General features: G+C 42.1%; 2 protein-coding genes across 2 annotated transcripts; one reads left to right on the top strand and one right to left on the bottom strand.

Annotated features, from left to right (window-relative positions):
* Nucleotides 1–890: 890 nt before the first annotated feature.
* Nucleotides 891–1,836, top strand: LOC101292159 (histone H4-like). Its single transcript, XM_004307401.1, has 2 exons — nt 891–946; nt 1,327–1,836. Exon 2 carries the CDS (start codon nt 1,354–1,356, stop codon nt 1,663–1,665), a length of 312 nt encoding a protein of 103 aa, XP_004307449.1. The 5' UTR covers nt 891–946; nt 1,327–1,353; the 3' UTR covers nt 1,666–1,836.
* Nucleotides 1,837–2,666: 830 nt separating this feature from the next.
* Nucleotides 2,667–11,289, bottom strand: LOC101291866. The gene is made up of 14 exons (XM_004307400.1): nt 11,045–11,289; nt 10,881–10,955; nt 9,616–10,488; nt 8,529–8,981; nt 7,769–7,870; nt 7,099–7,196; nt 6,434–6,620; nt 5,631–6,125; nt 5,359–5,499; nt 4,919–4,978; nt 4,523–4,653; nt 3,657–3,790; nt 3,330–3,565; nt 2,667–3,110 (listed from the first exon to the last, which is right to left on the bottom strand). The coding sequence occupies exons 2-14, from the start codon at nt 10,941–10,943 to the stop codon at nt 3,012–3,014; spliced, it is 3,072 nt and encodes a 1,023-aa protein (XP_004307448.1). The 5' UTR covers nt 10,944–10,955; nt 11,045–11,289; the 3' UTR covers nt 2,667–3,011.
* Nucleotides 11,290–17,029: the final 5,740 nt, after the last annotated feature.

Below are 17,029 nucleotides of genomic sequence, written 5' to 3'. Positions count from 1 at the left end.
AAATTGACCAACTCGTTTTTGTTTTTGTTTTTTTTGTTATCATAAATGTTGAATAAGAACAAGAGTTATGTCCTTATCTCACTTTCTTATAATAAAAAAATACGGTTTTAGCTTTGAATGCATATTACAAGAAATGATAAAGTGATTTAATTAATGAGCTGCGAATACCTGTGATCTAATTGATTAGCATAATTATTAACCATTTGTTAAGAGATTTATTAATATCTCTTTGTTTTTATTTAGGAAAAAATGTTGAAGTGATAAACAAATTATATTCCTTCATACAAAAATATTTGTTAAATAAATTTTTTGGCAGGGCCCTTCCAATAAGGGATTCCTTTTTTTATTTATTTCTAGGGATAGATCATTTGACGAACTTTTCGATCACAAAATCAAATCTCTACCGATCCGTTCGTTGGGCTATATGAGTAGATCATTTCTACAAATTTTCAGAAAATTTGATGAACGTTAAGTCATCCAAATGAAGGATTTATTTTTAATAATCTTGAACGGTGTAGGTTTGACATAAGTGTTAAGTTTTTTGTTTTAATCTTAGCCATCAAAGCCCATTAAAAAACAGATCTAATGGTTTGGGTCTATCCCTAAAAATAACAAAAAATAGGGATCCCTCAATGGAAGGGTCCTGAATTTTTTGGTGAAAATTAAGAAATTATGAGAAACTAAGGGCGGGGGCGCGAAAAGTTTTCAATTAATTTTCAGATAAGCGCCCTTTGGTTTGCCAGGTCACCGATCCAAGTGAAGCCGAAACAAACAATCTCAGCCGTGCATTAAACGACTCTCCAAAGAACCACAACCATAGATCGTCGTCCCCTGAGTAGCCTTCGTCTCTGTTTCTCTCTATATAAACACACAGTCGCAGACCCTTCATTCCACACAACCAATTCAAGCTCTCTTCGACTCGCTTCTATACCTCTCCGATATTCTGGTTCGTATTCTTCTCTATAATTCTCGCGATTTGTTTCCTTTCTTCAATTTCACTGATATATATGTTTAGCTTTATCTACTCGTCTGTGATTCAGTCGTGGACCTTCAATCTAGCTTTTCTGTATCAAATTTCCTCTTCCGCAATTAGGGTTTCAAAATTGAGGGAATTCATAATTAGGTCTATTGCTCTATTAGTTTAAATCTGTGAAATCATAGCTTCAATTTCTGTTTAGTTAAAAAAAAATGAACAAAAGCAAACAGAAATCCCCAAATTCCACTAGATCTATTAGCTTTCTATTGAAATTACAGTTCTTGTTACGATTTCAAATTTTCTGGATTTTGAATATTTGTGATTGATTTTAATTGTTTGGTTTTGTTCAGAATCAGAGCTCTTAGGTTGAATCAACAATGTCTGGGCGTGGAAAGGGAGGCAAGGGACTGGGAAAGGGAGGAGCAAAACGACACCGTAAGGTCCTCCGTGACAATATTCAGGGTATCACTAAGCCGGCCATACGTCGGTTGGCTCGCAGAGGAGGAGTCAAGCGTATCAGTGGCTTGATTTATGAGGAAACAAGAGGGGTGCTCAAGATTTTTCTTGAGAATGTGATCAGAGACGCCGTGACCTACACTGAGCACGCTCGCCGCAAGACTGTGACTGCCATGGATGTGGTGTATGCGTTGAAGAGGCAAGGCAGGACTCTGTATGGGTTTGGTGGCTAGAGGGGTTTTGGGGTCTTTACAAGTCTTGCTGCTGTCAAGAAAATGGAAAATGGGTTTAGGGTTGTGTTTTAGTTTGGTTTAGGTGTTGAAGAAATTGTAATTAGGGTTTGGAATTGAAATTTAATGGAATGGAATGGTGGTGTTTGATCTGAAATTGAAGTTTGTTTTGGCAATTTAGTTGTTTCTTCTTCTTCTTAGGCATATGCTCGCATTCAAATTCATTACTCTGTTGGGTTGTGGCAACTTGTTGCAACTAGTGCTGTAGCTTCTCACATATTAATGCTTCAAACCCAGCAACATCCGTTGGTAAATCCACAGCACGCCTCCTTGATTCCTTGAAGATCTTATTCTGGTACCATTTCATCTTGTATACGAATGAATGTACCAAAATACGCAAATGGGAAATGCTACTGTGTAGTTAGATGATCAAGCTAGTTTGGTTGTGACTTCCAAGTATTCACTATGCTGTTGATATATTTTGGTTTTGGATATATTGCCCATAGTCGAGAAGAAGGCTCAACAGACTGAAAAAAAAAGACCTTCAGGAACATGGTGGCTTCTTCATACAATGACGACGGGTTTGTAATTTCAACGGAAGGCCAAAGATGATACCCCTCCAGTTATCCATAGGCATCAGTTTTTTGACGAGGTGAATGATCTCTCTCAATTCATGCACAAAAATGTTGCAAGGCTCTTAGGTTGATGGCAGCTCGGGTCAGATTCTTGATCATAAGCCTCGGAGGAAAACAAAGGGACGGTGCAGTGACATAGTAAATTAGTAACTTGACAAATGGACAGCCAACTTAATAGCTAACTGGACCTGTTTTGCAATGACAGCAAATGAGAGTCGAAACATATTATCAAGATTCAAGAATACTGAGAATGAATCATCAATGTGTCCAGAATTTGAAGGTTTATAGTCAAAATTTCAGGAATTTTCCTCAAAGACTACCCGAGCATTCATTAATCAAAGACATTCTTAGAAAGAATCGTGAAGATGATTCAAAAATAGTGTAAGATACAACACAAAAGAATTTAGATTACTTCCTCTAGTATATATTTACCATGTTCTAACCTCACCGTGAATGATATTAGAAACTAGAAACTAACCTCTGCCGAATCCCCAAGGTATTCAAGGCAAAGCAATTTCCCCAAGGGAATTTGGGTTCTTTTTCACTACATATTCCATATACCAGTTACACATCAGTGTTCTATTCTCTATTGTTACAAGGAAACCCGGAATACCCAACCAGTATGGGACGTGGCTGTGTTGTGCAATATTGTGAAGGTAGCATCGTGTTCCTCCTCTCGGCTCTAAATTCAAAAATTAAATGGCAACAAAAAGTCTATGAAGGTGTCCGTGTAAAAAAATCATTAACAGCAAGATTGGCATCTCCATGGGACACGGCATCAGTCTCTGGCATGTAAAGACTAGAAGAAGTAGACTGCAGATTAAAAAAAAACGCATCTGGTCAAAATACCATCTAAATACAAAATAGCCACTACAATCTTAAGAAAAGCCTCGTTTTCATTTGGAGAGCCTCAAGGTTGACATAATATTAAGTCTTGCATATGCCATTTTCAGATTCGACTCCATAAAACATATTTTGGACTATAATTATTATCAATATCCATGTGAAAAGTAAAAAGATACTATCAAATACCTTCGCGTCAAGCTGCATTTCCCCATTGTTATCTGCAATAAAGGATGCACCATGCAGTTTCAACCATTCAATGCATTCCTCCAATCCTTCTGAATCCTTATCCTCACTTTCCTCATTTGTAGGTGTTATGTTGGTAAACCCCAGAATTTGAGCAACATATGAAACAGGTATTGTCGGCCGATATGATCGGCACATGCAACTCACTGCCTTAAACCGCATCTTTTCAACATAAAGATCTGCACAAATGTGAAAATACAATGAACCCAAACCTCCTTTTAATGTTATTATATACCTAAAAGTAAACATTATTCCACATGAGATGCTCACCCATAAGGCAGGTGCTTAAGTTGGGAGCTGTCTTATAGAGCCTGAAGAACATGACATAATTTCCCGAAGTGACAGCAGCTCGAACTGCAAGAGCATGTTTGACAGCCTCGTGCCTTTTTGTTTCAGCTGACAAACTACAACAAATTGACATTTCACGTCATATTTCAATGTAATGTAACACGTTCAGTAAACTCAAAGGGAAAGAATCACTCCGACTCGATGGGATAATGGTATTCTACACGAAACAAAGAAGCCAAACTACACAACATAATTGATATTTTAATGTAATATTGTTACATGGGTCAGTGAACTAAAAGGGAAAGAGTCACTCCAACTCCATGGGAAAATGGTATTCTACATGCAGGAAAGATGGCTATCTAACTTTTATTTGCCTTTTGCTTAATTTCCTTAAGAAGACTATGATAAGTATCATGGTTCACTGACATAAAACTTCCATATATCATGGTTCAGAATTCAGCAGGTGCGCCAGATACCCACAAAAACTCGAGAACAACAGAACACCCCATTCAAAACAGTCACACTGATAGTCACAGCCTGAATACAGTTTTCCCAGTCTTTAAAAATGATTTTACAGCATTGTGTGACTTTGTTAAAATCTCATCCAACAATATTGGGATTAAAGTAGGTCCTGTTGGATTTGACAATAAATTTTGAGTTCCAATAGATAAACTTTGACAGAGCATAGAACGCACTCATCTACTCATGGGTCATGAGAGTATACTATCCATATGCTTAACATAAAGTCCATGGAAGAAGCCATATATATATATATCCACATATTTACCAATATAAAATATCTAATTTCTAAAATCTAAATGGAAAGTGATCTTTCTTTTGTTACTGACCTTGCCATTGATGATAAGAGATCTCTGTTATTATTTGAGTGAAGGATAACACAAAGCAAGTTGTACGCAGAAAACTCCATATGACATCCCTCAATACCGTCAGCATAGAGTGATTTCAACTGTGACTGGCACTGAACCACATGAAAGATACTTAATTGACACCACAGATCAAAAGAATATGAATAACTTCCAAAGTAAAATTATTCCGATATTTGATTTTGTTCTGTTAAAATAAAATGAAAAAGAAATTCAGATCACACAAATTAACTGAAGTTATACACTTCTCAGTAAAGTACTTTAACTGTAGTTATGAATTGTAAATTGTCATCATCTTAAAATCGCTTCACTCCAGAAACTGCTCAGAAAATGGTTTCAACAACAACAAGGTTCACTAACCTGATTATATTCTGGCAGGTCTCCAACTTCCAATGCTAACCGAGCATGAGTTTCATACACCTGAACATGTAGAATGAATGATATGAGCACATGCAAACAGAACTTTTACGAGGATTGGGTTTTAAAAGTTGTCAGTTGGTTTTGGCCTTTAACAGAACCTAAAAAGTCCTCTGTATTCAGGAAGGCCACAAAACTTAACATGCATTATGTTTGAAAAACAAAATGATTATGGAACTGAAAAGACATTATGAAAATTAAACCAAAAAAAAATACAACAAATTTTGAAGCTGACCCTATTAAGGGAAAAAAGAGCTTAGCTGACTTGATTTGAGTAAGTAGTCAACGGTGATTTAGGAAATAGGGTAGTAAGCCGGCACATAAAGATAGAGAGAATAGTGCACCCGATAATCAAATATAGGCAACAAAAGGTATAAATGTACCTTTACTGTTAAATGATTTCGAATTCGTTGCACTGTCAAATCCTGGCGAATGGACTTCAGTTGATCACATTTATATAGGTAATTCTTCTGGGAATTTTGTACCATAAGCAAAGCTTTTTCAAGAACATCCTCCGGCCTAACCTGTCAGACAGAAAAGATATTATTCGCAGAAAAGACGCATCCCATAAAAGTCCACCATTGAATTTAAATAGATCAACTCAGTGTTCGTAATGATAAATAACCAAAAGAAATGAAATGATTATGAGTATTACAGTGGCAGGATCAGGTGCAGAAGTGAGGCGCAAATAACGTTTCTCAATTTCTTGGCAAGTCCCCTTGACAGTAAGAGAATCCCAGTCAATGTCTTCAACAGCCCTGCTAGCACCATCTTCAAAATTTTTGCTGAGCACCAAGGCATTAGCTCTTCTAGCATACAAGTTTCCAGCACCAGCATTTTTAGGTTTGAAATGATTATTCTGTCCTCGATGGCTTTGCACTTTTTCGAAACGCTTAGATCGATGTTCACGTCTCTTTCTTTCTTCTGGTGAATCTGCAAGGGCCATTGCACCCGTGTAGTAGGCTGCTAATCCTTGATCAGGATCACTATCACTAGATGCATCACCATTCTCAGTAGTGCCTACCCCATCAGAAAGGCGTTGCCTCTTAAATGGCTTTTGTATTATCTTACTTGCACTTTTCTGCTCCAGCGAGGGAAACTTTGCATTACTCATATTATCATTCTTACTCCCAGAACCCCACACAAATGGCTGCACAATTAAACACATGGTTTTCACTCCAAGCTTTAAATATTTGCAAACTATCCCTATTCCAAGTTAAATTAAATTTTTAAGGAAATGTTGAGCATATGTAGTGTGTATTGTGAGATACACATCTATATTATCTCCTGGTCACCAGGTGACAATGAAATCTTTGGTATCACTGTCTCCATGTACATATAAGTAAATAACAGTAAAGGAATATTGCTTTCTAAAGTTGTATTTCACTCCCAAAGAAAACCTCTTCTTCTTCTTTTTTATTATTTTTTATATTTTTTTTAAGGAAACTTGATAAGTACCTTTCTCTCCTTATCATTCACATGTCCCCAAGCAGCATAGTTTAGACCACTGCCATTTAAAGAGGCTGGCCTCTCAGCGGACTTCTCTGACTTCTCCTCTGGTAAAGGTTCCCATCTACTCTTGGGCCGTCTACTTGGACTTCTTTTAAGCTTTGCCAATGATGAAACAAGGTCTGAAGAATTTAACCTGCTAAACAAAAAGACACTTGAGAATCAACAGCTACAAGCTAAGATGCATAACATTAGACTTCAGACCATTTTGCAAGAAGAACTAACAATGATGTGTACAATTAGACGAATCAACCCACCAAGCACAGAGTAAGGGGAAAGGGGACACATAAGAAACCAAATTTTATTACAGTGCTGACCATATCACCTTCGGTATCATATCAATTAATAAAACTCCAACTTCGAAACGGCTATGGGGCTAAGAATTTAAGAAGAGAAATCTAATAAAGAAGCTCCCGGAACTAAATCTGTGTTTGATTTGGTTCTAAAAAGATAACCATGTACTGAATACAATGAAATATTTAAAAATTTCACAGAGTCCAGATACAGCAAAAAAAAGAGATATGGATTTCAAAATAGAAGAGCAATCCCCAGAGAGATCAATTATGAACATACAAATCCAGAGAGAGAGAGAGAGAGAGAGAGAGAGAGAGTACTCTTTATTTGTAGCATCTTCATTTGGGAGGGGAAAAAGAGGCTCAGTATCCCAGTCTCGTGTGTAAAGAGTGCTATCAGCTGTTGCCTTGGTGATGATCTGATAAAAATGTTCAGGACCATTATACATCACACACATCTGTATCTATATATATACCTACAGAGAAGCATGAAATATAATCTTCTGCATACATAGCACACATGAAACTAACACAGATTTAGGCAGCAAACAACAGAAAAGACAAGTTTCATCAGTACAAAGACCCAAACCCAAATGCTTCCTTGAACCACAGATATCAAACTGCTGTGTAGCAGTAAATAAGGATGATGGGAGACAGAACTCTACATAAGACGAAAACCGATTCTCAAAGTTATAATTTCAGTTAGTCACATTAGTAATTTATTTTATATTCTTGTGGAGTACGGAAGTAGCTGAAGTTCAAGGATTTTTGGAAAATACAAACAAGTTACATCTTGCAGACATTAGAACAAAGAAGTGCAAATGGATGTATATTATGGAGTTCATCATTCTCATCAGAACCTATTGCGTAATAGTTGCTAAGGGCAGACACAACAAAGCCAAGAGTCAATCGTAAAAAGAAACTGCAAGAGAGCATGAACGTGTACATATGATTGCATCCTTGGCATTGCATATATTATCCCTGAGCTTACCTCCTTCATGACAACCTGACAGGCAGCCATCTGATTATCATCTTTACAACGAGCCAAAGCTCTTTCAACGTAACCACGCAGTGACTTGGGGAACATACCAGTCTGCAGATGACCAAAACAAAAGAAATGTTATAGTACAAAGTATCAACTACTACAACTACTATCCAGCAGCTTCACATAGTAATACAACATTACAGAAAGCACAAACATGTGCAATGCACCTAAACAACACCAAGATTTGATATTTCGTGAACAACCACAACTCGTTATATTTCATAATAATATGCCTACTCTGGTATCCTTCAGTTACTGCCACTTCAAGAGCGTATTCTATATAATTACTATCAAAAACATTATGATGTAAACCCTTAAAAACTATATCATGTTATTTCTGACTAGGTCAATTATTTCGTGTTCACATATTGTAATTTCAAATAGATTCTGTTGGTGAGGAGTAACTACGTTGCCCACATGAGCAGACTAACTGCCCCCTTTCAATGCTTATTATTTGTGTGGCCATATGCTGCTCCATCAAAATACAATTTGTAGTACCTTACTTCTAAAAAAATGTTGCACATGCTTGCATATGCCATTTACAAGGCAATAATCTTATGCGGCTTTAACCATGCAGCTTAATGACAGTTCTTTTGAGAACCTGATCGCAAGATTACAAGGCACACAAACCTATTTCATATGGAGTCTACAAGAAAATCACTGGATCCTGATAGTTAGAAAGGCTATGAAAAGGCAGAAGATATACCTTCAGTAGAGAATCAGCACTAGCACTGGATGGCACCTTATCGACCGGTTTTGGCAGTGAAACACTGATGTAAGCAGGTTTCACTGCTGGACTGGTCATATTTATATCCTTTTCAGTTTTTCGTAAACCCACAGTTATACTTGAAGTGATTCTAGGGTTTGTTGGAATCTGCAGTTTGTTTGCTCTTTGTGCATCTATTGATGGAACAGCTTGTGAAGGTGTTTGGTAACTATGAGACACATACGGTGGCTGAGAAGCAGGAGGATACTGAATGCTTGATGATTGAGAAGTTGTAGCTTTCTGTTGGTCCTGAAAGCTATCATAAGAATTTTTTTGATCCAAAGGCTTTTGAAATTGTGCTTGATTAGGAGATATATGTTGAATTTGAGATTGCGAAGTAGGAGCCACATGATTCCAGTAAGCATCATGAGCACCACCAACTACAGCACCAGACTGAGAAACCAGAAAATCAGAACAGTAATTTACTTACCAAATCGTACTATCAACCACTAAAAAGCATGACCAAAAATAGTGATCAAGAGCATTATAGCAGCCATAAATAAAGAAATCTTTCTAAAGCAATGATCATGAACCCTTTGACATCAAAACAAGAATCAGATCCATGACATGAAATACAGCATTAAAGGCTGTAACAGGGCTCTTCTTGTGAAAAGAAACATATATAGAGAAGAAACTAATTGCTCTAAAACAGAAAATCGCAAGTTCTGTAGTAACAACAAACAACCAATATACTGTAAATATTGGGAAAAAAGCCTATCACAAAGAAGAACAAGATGAGACCATCCTTACTAAAATGAATCAGAAACTAAACATTTACACTGCTTGTACGCCAGAGGACCATAAAAAATAGGTGATTTTTATTTTTAAAAAAAATTACACATGCAAGATGCCAGAAGACCCAAGACAATTAAATACAATTTGTATAACCACTGAATTTCGAGTTGATAATGATCAAAATTATGTACTAATCCTTTCTAAATATGCTAGTCACATCATTGTTATCAAGCATAGAAACATACGAGACCATATAAACGTTTTCTGAACCCTCACGAAAAGAAATGCAAACCTGCACCGATGGTAAGTGAGATGAACTAGATTCTGGCCTCCATGAAGGAGTGTATGAAGGTGGTGGTGGTGGTGGCTGGTTGACTGAGGTTTGATACCCAGTGGTAACACCTGGAACCGGACATCCCACATTCTGTGTACTAGTAACAGACAAGTTCTCAGTCCCAGGAGCACAACTGACTTCTGTTTGATTGTAATAATCTGCCCATTGGTTATATTGCTGCTGATAATTTTGTGGAGTTGACGTTGTAGGAGCAGAACTATATACACCAGGAGCTTCTGGAGTGTAAGGTGCATACTGTTGAGAGGTATAGTTTGCATAATTTCCACCATTCCAAGCGGTGGTCTGATTAGTTTGATTAGTGTAACCGCTACTTGCATAGCCTCCAGCAGTCTGATAATCAGCAGGATTGTAGTAAGTGCTTGAATAACTTGCAGACCCAGCATAAGACCCTGTATTCTGAAATGAGGAAATAGGCTGATAAGGAGCACCTGTATTTTGATATGCTCCTACGGGTTGTGAGTAGGACTGGTTGGGTTGCTGCTGATAGTTGTTATAGTAACCTTGGTATCCTGTACTTCCATAACCATACGGATCAGCAGGATTAGGGTATGACGCGTAGCTACTGTAATCTTGCGGTGCATTCACTGTTCCCAAACTGGGCGTACTACTCCCAGGCGGCTGTGTATGCTGATTGTATTGATACGTTGTTTGCGAATGAACCCCATTATTTGTGGAGCCATTCTCCACCCGATGAGTTGGCCATGCTGACGCTTCCGCCCCACTTGTTGACGGATAAGACGCTTCCGCCACACTTGTTGACGGATAATACGAGGGCGCCTGTCCTTGGTTCCCATTAGCTACATGGCGATTCTAAAACAAAACAAATACAAAAAATCGTGTTACTCCACATTGACGCAGTACATTACTCAACTAAAACTCATATTACATAAGCCTAAGCAGATGAACTTAAAAATGGCATCCTGAAATCGTAGATGTATTGGGGCAAATGAAGCAGGGGAAGATAGATTACTAACTAAGCTAATAACTTGTCCCACCAAACGAATCACTTAGCAACTAAGAATAACACATCGAAACACAAATTGTTTATGCTAAACAAAACCATGGGGCCTCAACAAAATCGAAACAAAAATCGTAAACACAGAGCTCACAAACTAAAACAAAGCAGCTCGTAAAGTAAAAACAGAATTCAAAAAAAAAAAAATGCTTGCTTGATTGATTGAAAGAGAAGGAGTTGTTCTCACCTCAATTGAATTGGGGTCGACAGCAGCAATGGTCTGAGTATTGCCTCCTTGGTTCATCATCATCTTTATAACATGCTGCACACCAAAATTTAAACACTATCAAATCCAAGAACCACACAAAAACCCTAAATCAGCTGCGGGTTGCAAAATTTCAAAGCTTTTACCTTCAAAATCAAAACGCGCTGTAATCGTTAGTTGATTGAGTTTTGCCGAACGCGACTAACAAGATCGTGAGCCAATTGAAACCAGACTGAGATCAACAACAACAAGGAACACAAAAATGGAGATTTACTAGAGAGACCTAATTATGATAGCAACAACAAAAAAATTGTGAAAATTATGATAAATTGTCAAATTGAATAGAGAGGCGAATTGGGGGAGGACAGCGATAGAGATATGCGGATGGAATTTCTGGAGAGATGAAGAAGAAGATGAAGAAGAAGAAGAAGAAGGGAGGGTGGTCTAGGTCGGGTCGTGTTTGCGGGTTAAAGAAGAAGAAGACGACTTGTAATGTTTGGCGGTAGACCGGGATTAATTACTTTCATCTCTTTTTAACCAAACTTTAACCGACCGTTTTTTCACCGTTGTAAAACAAAAAGAAACAGAATGACCAAATCACCCTTTTCCCTGCCTTTGAGCCCGGTCCCCGTTGGATTTAAGCCAAAACTGGTCTTATTAAAAATTAAAAAAAAAAGCCAAAACTAAAGGCTCTTTTGTTGATGTTAATCAAGGTCAATCAAATTATTTTATAAAATGTTCATAGTCTGTCAGCTTATTTTATTTGTCTTTTTCAAAAAATGGTCAATCAAATTATAAATTAGGACGCTCAAATCTTTATTTTTTGTAATAGTCTTTATAAAAATGGTTATTATTTTCATACGTCGGCAGAATATATGACGAATACAAGGTTTTTTTTTTTTTTTTTTACAAGCTAGTTGGTAAAGTTTCATCTATGAATATCTCATTATTAAGTTGGGGGTGCGGGTTAAGGCGGCCCAAAGCGGGTTAAGGCGGCCTTAGAAGGGTCATGGAGACCTCTTGGCGAGTCATGACGGCTTCTTGGTAGCCTAAGGCGGGTCTAGGAGGGTCAAATCGGCCCAAAACGGTTCAAGAAGGGTAAAGACGGCCCAAGGTGGGTCAAGAAAGCCTAAGGTGGTCAAAGGCGGGTCAACGCAGCCTAAGGCGAGCCAAGGCAAGTCAAGGTGAGTTAAGGCGGCCCCTTGGCGGCCTTAGAAGGGTCATGGAGACCCCTTGGCGAGTCATGTCAGTTTCTTGGTAGCTCAAGGCGGGTCTAGGAGGGTCAAGGCTGCCCAAAGAGGGTTAAGGCAGCGTAAGACGGACCAAGGCGGGTCAAGACAGGTCAAGGTGGCTCCATGGCGGCTCTATGCAGCCCTTTGGCGGGTCTAGGAGGGTCAAGGCGGCCCTAGGCGGGTCTGGGAAGGTCAAGGCGGCCCTAGGCGGTTCAAGGAGGGTTAAGGCGGCCTAAGCTGGTTCAAGGCGAGTGAAGGCGGGTCAAGGTGGCCCCATGGCGGCCCATGGAAGCCCCTTGGCAGTTCTAGAAGGGTCAAGGCAGCCCAAGGCTGGTCAAGGCGACCCTAAGCAGCCCCTTGGCGGGTCTAGGAGGGTCAAGGCGAGCCAAGGCAGGTCATGACGGGTCAAGGTGGCCCTAGGCGGTTAAAGGCGGATCAATGGGGCCAGGGCGAGTCAAGGTGGGTCAAGGTGGCCCAGGGCATTCCAAAGCGGGTCAAGACGGCCCAAGGTGTGTCAAGGCGGGTCAAGGTGGGTTAAGGCGGCCCCTTGGCGGCGTTAGAAGGGTCATGGAGACCCCTTGGAGAGTCATGGTGGCTTCTTGGTAGCCCAAGGCGGGTCTAGGAGGTTCAAGGTGGCCCTAGGCGGATCTAGGAGGGTGAAGGTTGTCCAAGGCGATTTAAGGCGAGTAAAGACGGCCCAAGACGGGTCAAGGCGGTCCAAGGCAGATCAAGGCGGCCTAAGGCGGGCCAAGACAGGCCAAGACGGGTCAAGGTGGCCCCATGGCGGCCCTCGACTGCCCCTTAACGGGTCTAGGTGGCTCTATGACGATCCAAGGTAGCCCCTTTGCGGGTATTGAAGGGTCAAGGCAGCCCTAGGCGGGTCTAGGAAGGTCAAGGCGGCCCTTGGCGGGTCTAGGAGGGTCGAGGCGGGTTAAGGCGGCTCCTTGGCAGCCCTAGAAGGGTCATGGAGACCCTTTGGTGAGTCATGGCGGCTTCTTGGTAGCCCAAGACGGGTCTAGGAGGATCAAGACGGACCTAGGCGGGTCTAGAAGGGTCAATGAGGCCCAAGGCGGGTAAAGATGGTCTAAGGAGGGTCAAGGCGGGTTAACGCGGGTCAAGGCGTCCCAAGCGGGTTCAAGGTGAGTAAAGGCGGTCAAAGACGGGCCAAGGCGGGTCAAGGTGGCCCCATGACGGCCCTTGGAAGCCCTTTGGCGGTTCTAGGAGGGTCAAGGCAGCCTAACGCGGCTAAAGGCGGGTCAAGGGGGCCAAGACGGGTCAAGGCGGGTTAAGGCAGGTTAAGGCAGGTCAAGGCAGCTCTATGTAGCCCCTTGGCGGGTGTAGGAGGGTGAAGGCGGTCTTAGGCGGTTAAAGGCGGGTCAAGGCCTCAAGGGGGCCAAGGCTTGTTAAGGCGGGTCAAGGCGGCTCATTGACGGCCTTAGAAGGGTCATGGAGACCCATTGGCGAGTCTTGGCGGCTTCTTGGTAGCCCATGATGGGTCTAGGAGGAAAAAGGCGGCCCTAGACGGGTCTAGAAGGGTTAAGGCGGCCAAGGCGGGTAAAGACGGCACAAGGTGGGTCAAGGTTGTCCAAGGCGGGCTAATGTGGAACAAGGCCGATCAAGGCGGGTTAAGGCGGCCCTAGGATTGTCTAAGAGGGTCATGGCAGCCTAACGCGGCTAAAGGCGGGTCAAGGCGGCCCTATGCGGCCCCTTGGAGGGTCTAGGAGGGTCAAGGCGGCCCTAGGCGGTTAAAGGTGTGTCAAGGGGGCCAAGGCGGCTCAAGGCGTTCCAAAGCGGCCCTTTGGCGGCCTTAGAAGGGTCATGGAGACCTTTTGGCTAGTCTTGGCAGCTTCTTGGTAGCCCATAACAGGTCTAGGAGGGTCAAGGCGGCCCAAGATGGGTAAAGACGGGCCAATGCGGGACAAGGCCGGTCAAGGCGGCCCAAGCTGGTTCAAGGCGAGTAAAGGCGGGCAAAGGCGGGTCAAGGTGGCCCTATGACGGCCCTTGGAAGCCCCTTGACGGTTCTAGGAGGGTCAAGGCGGCCCTAAGAGGGTCAAGGCAGCCTAACGCGGCTGAAGACGGGTCAAGGGGGCCAAGGCTGCCCAAGGTGGGTCTAGGAGAGTTAAGGCGGCCCTAGGCGGGTCTAGAAGGGTCAAGGCGGTTCAAGGTGGGTAAAGACGACCCAAGGCGGGTCAAGACAGGCCAATGCTGGACAAGGCCGGTCAAGGCGGCCCAAGCTGGTTCAAGACGAGTAAAGGTGGGTCAAGGAGGCCCCATGGCGGCCCTTAGAAGCCCCTTGGCGGTTCTAAGAGGGTCAAGGCGTCCCTAGGAGGGTCTAGGAGGGTCAAGGTGGCCCTTAGGAGGGTCAAGGCAGCCTAAGGCGGCTAAAGGCGGGTCAAGGGGGCCAAGGCGGGTCAATGCGTGCCAAGACGATCCAAGGCGGGTTAAGGCGGGTCAAAGCGGCCCTATGCAGCCCTTTGAAGGGTCTAGGAGGGTCAAGACGGCCCTAGGCGGTTAAAGACGGGTCATGAGGGCCAAGGTGTGTCAAGGCTGCCCAAGGCGTTCCAAGGCGGGTTAAGGCGGCCCCTTGATGGCCTTAGAAGGGTCATGGAGACCCCTTGGCGGGTCATAGCGGCTTCTTGGTAGCCTATGGCAAGTCTTGAAAGGCCAAGACTGACACGACCCACCCCGAATTTCACCCTGAAACCCGGAGTAAAACGTGCGGGGACCACCTCCAAGAAAGATATTACCGAAAAATCGGCATAACCTCCCTTGAAAATGGACAACCCTTCCTAAAGAAAACCTGCAAACACTTCCAAAAATTTTAATCCAACCTTAACTCCTGGAGCCTACGTGCTCCCCAAATACAACTACCACCAACAACACAACATTATCCAAACATCAAATATAATTATCCAAAAGATAACATAAATCCTCCAACAAATATTCTAAGACGTCAACAAGTCTTCACCCACAACCGAAATAATATACATTAAACCCAAGTATTCAGAGCTACTAAACACTAGCGGAAAAAGAAACCACAGGTAGGTTAAACAGGTAACCTACTGATGAAAAGTGGTGGAAATGCGGGTGACTATGCCTCGTCTCTTACTAGGTCCAACCCGAACTCTGCAGACTGGGCCTTTTAAAACGAAGGGCCTAGGGGAAACATTTGAATACGTTAGAGTGAGTGGACAAAAATAAAATAAATGAAATAATTCTTTATGCTTTTCCAATTTTACTTTTCCATAGAAAAATATGCTGCATGCGACAGCTCAAAACACTTAACACGAAAACTGAAAATTTCATGACTAGCTCCGGCCAGTCTCCAACGCTCAATAAAATACAGCCTCTCAGGCTAAAATAAAATATGTATGTATTACACTCGTCATATCCCTTGTATGAATTTTCTTGAAACAACAAAAACAAATAGAAAATTCACACAAGGCTACGACGCTTGCGTCTAACGCTCACGTCGCACCATAATGGCATTTTACCTCATTATGGTGGAAAAGACGGTGTATAAATATACGCGCATATCCTCTATATAAATTATTATTTTTATATAGGGCTACGACGATTGCGTCTAACGCTCACGTCGCACCATAATGAAATTTTACCTCAGTATGGTGGAAAAGCACGTATAGCTAGCTAGCATTCTCTCATATACATATTATTCTCATAATCATCCACATATGGATATATATATATATATATACTCACTGAAATTCTCAATTTCGGTTATTCTCCAACAACATAAATTATTTCGCATGCACATTATTTAAAACAAAAGTCTACTCACAAATTAGGCCTAAGCCTGATGTCGATCTGGGGCCTCGTCAGCTCGAGCCTCCGCACGACCTGTTCCAAATATAATATTAAGTTCCCAGCCGAAATTCCAATATTTACACAAAATAGGCAGAAATTAACCGAGAGCCATTAACACGCTCATCATTGCCTAACTTCGAAATGGTCCACATTTCAACCCTAGAACCAGCAGCCGTAACTACACCATCCCACAGTTTAAACAACTTTAATCCAACGGCCGGATTCTACATAAATTAACCGCCCAAAATACTAACTCGGAAATTCATAAACCTATCCAAAACTCATCCAAAAATTCCATAACTCACTTCAATAAACTCCCCTTAATATTCCAAATTTAACAACATTAAAATCTCCCAACCGGCGGCGGCGGCGGCGGCCGGATGCCAATTCCGGCGACCTCCAAAACCTATGAAATTTTGACAGAATAATCTCCTCATCATGCTCTACAACTTTTCTGACCAGCACAAACCCAAAATCCAAGCCTAACTAGGGCAATCGAACACAAACACCTAAAAGCCCTAGAAATTTCAACTCCACATTTCTCCTTACCTAGCTCAAGAGGGAGTGAGCTGATTGGAGGGGTTGCTGCACGGGAGGAGGGCTACAAAACGAGCCAAGGATCACCGGTTTTGGTGGCCGGAGGAGGGAGTTCCGGCGACCGGAAGCTCTAGGCAGTCAAACCTTTCGGGTGGCATCGCTCTCTCACGGTGGCGCTAGGGCTCCTCTCACCGGCCTAGAATGGAAGTTGGGTCGGAGGCAGTCAGTTTGGGACCGGAGCGACGGCAGATGGTGGCCGGATGGCGGCGTACGGACGGCAAGAAGTTTCCGGCGAGGGAGGGGCTCGGGAGGAAATCGGGGGAGGAGAGAGAGAGAAGAAAGAGAGAGAAAGAGAGATGGGTTTGGGCCTCTCCAAACCCGGTCCACACCTTTAAACAACCCAACTCCAAAAATAAAACACCCCGAAAAATAATACCCGAATAAAAATTACATTTTACTAGCTAAAATTTACTATTTTTACCGTCGTCGTAACTTTCTCCTACGAATAATCCTCTGCACATAATCGTCCCCGAAACT

Source organism: Fragaria vesca, linkage group LG7, assembly GCF_000184155.1.
Source record: "Fragaria vesca subsp. vesca linkage group LG7, FraVesHawaii_1.0, whole genome shotgun sequence".
Classification (NCBI taxonomy): Eukaryota; Viridiplantae; Streptophyta; class Magnoliopsida; order Rosales; family Rosaceae; genus Fragaria; species Fragaria vesca.
This window is presented reverse-complemented; position numbering and strand designations above follow the sequence as displayed.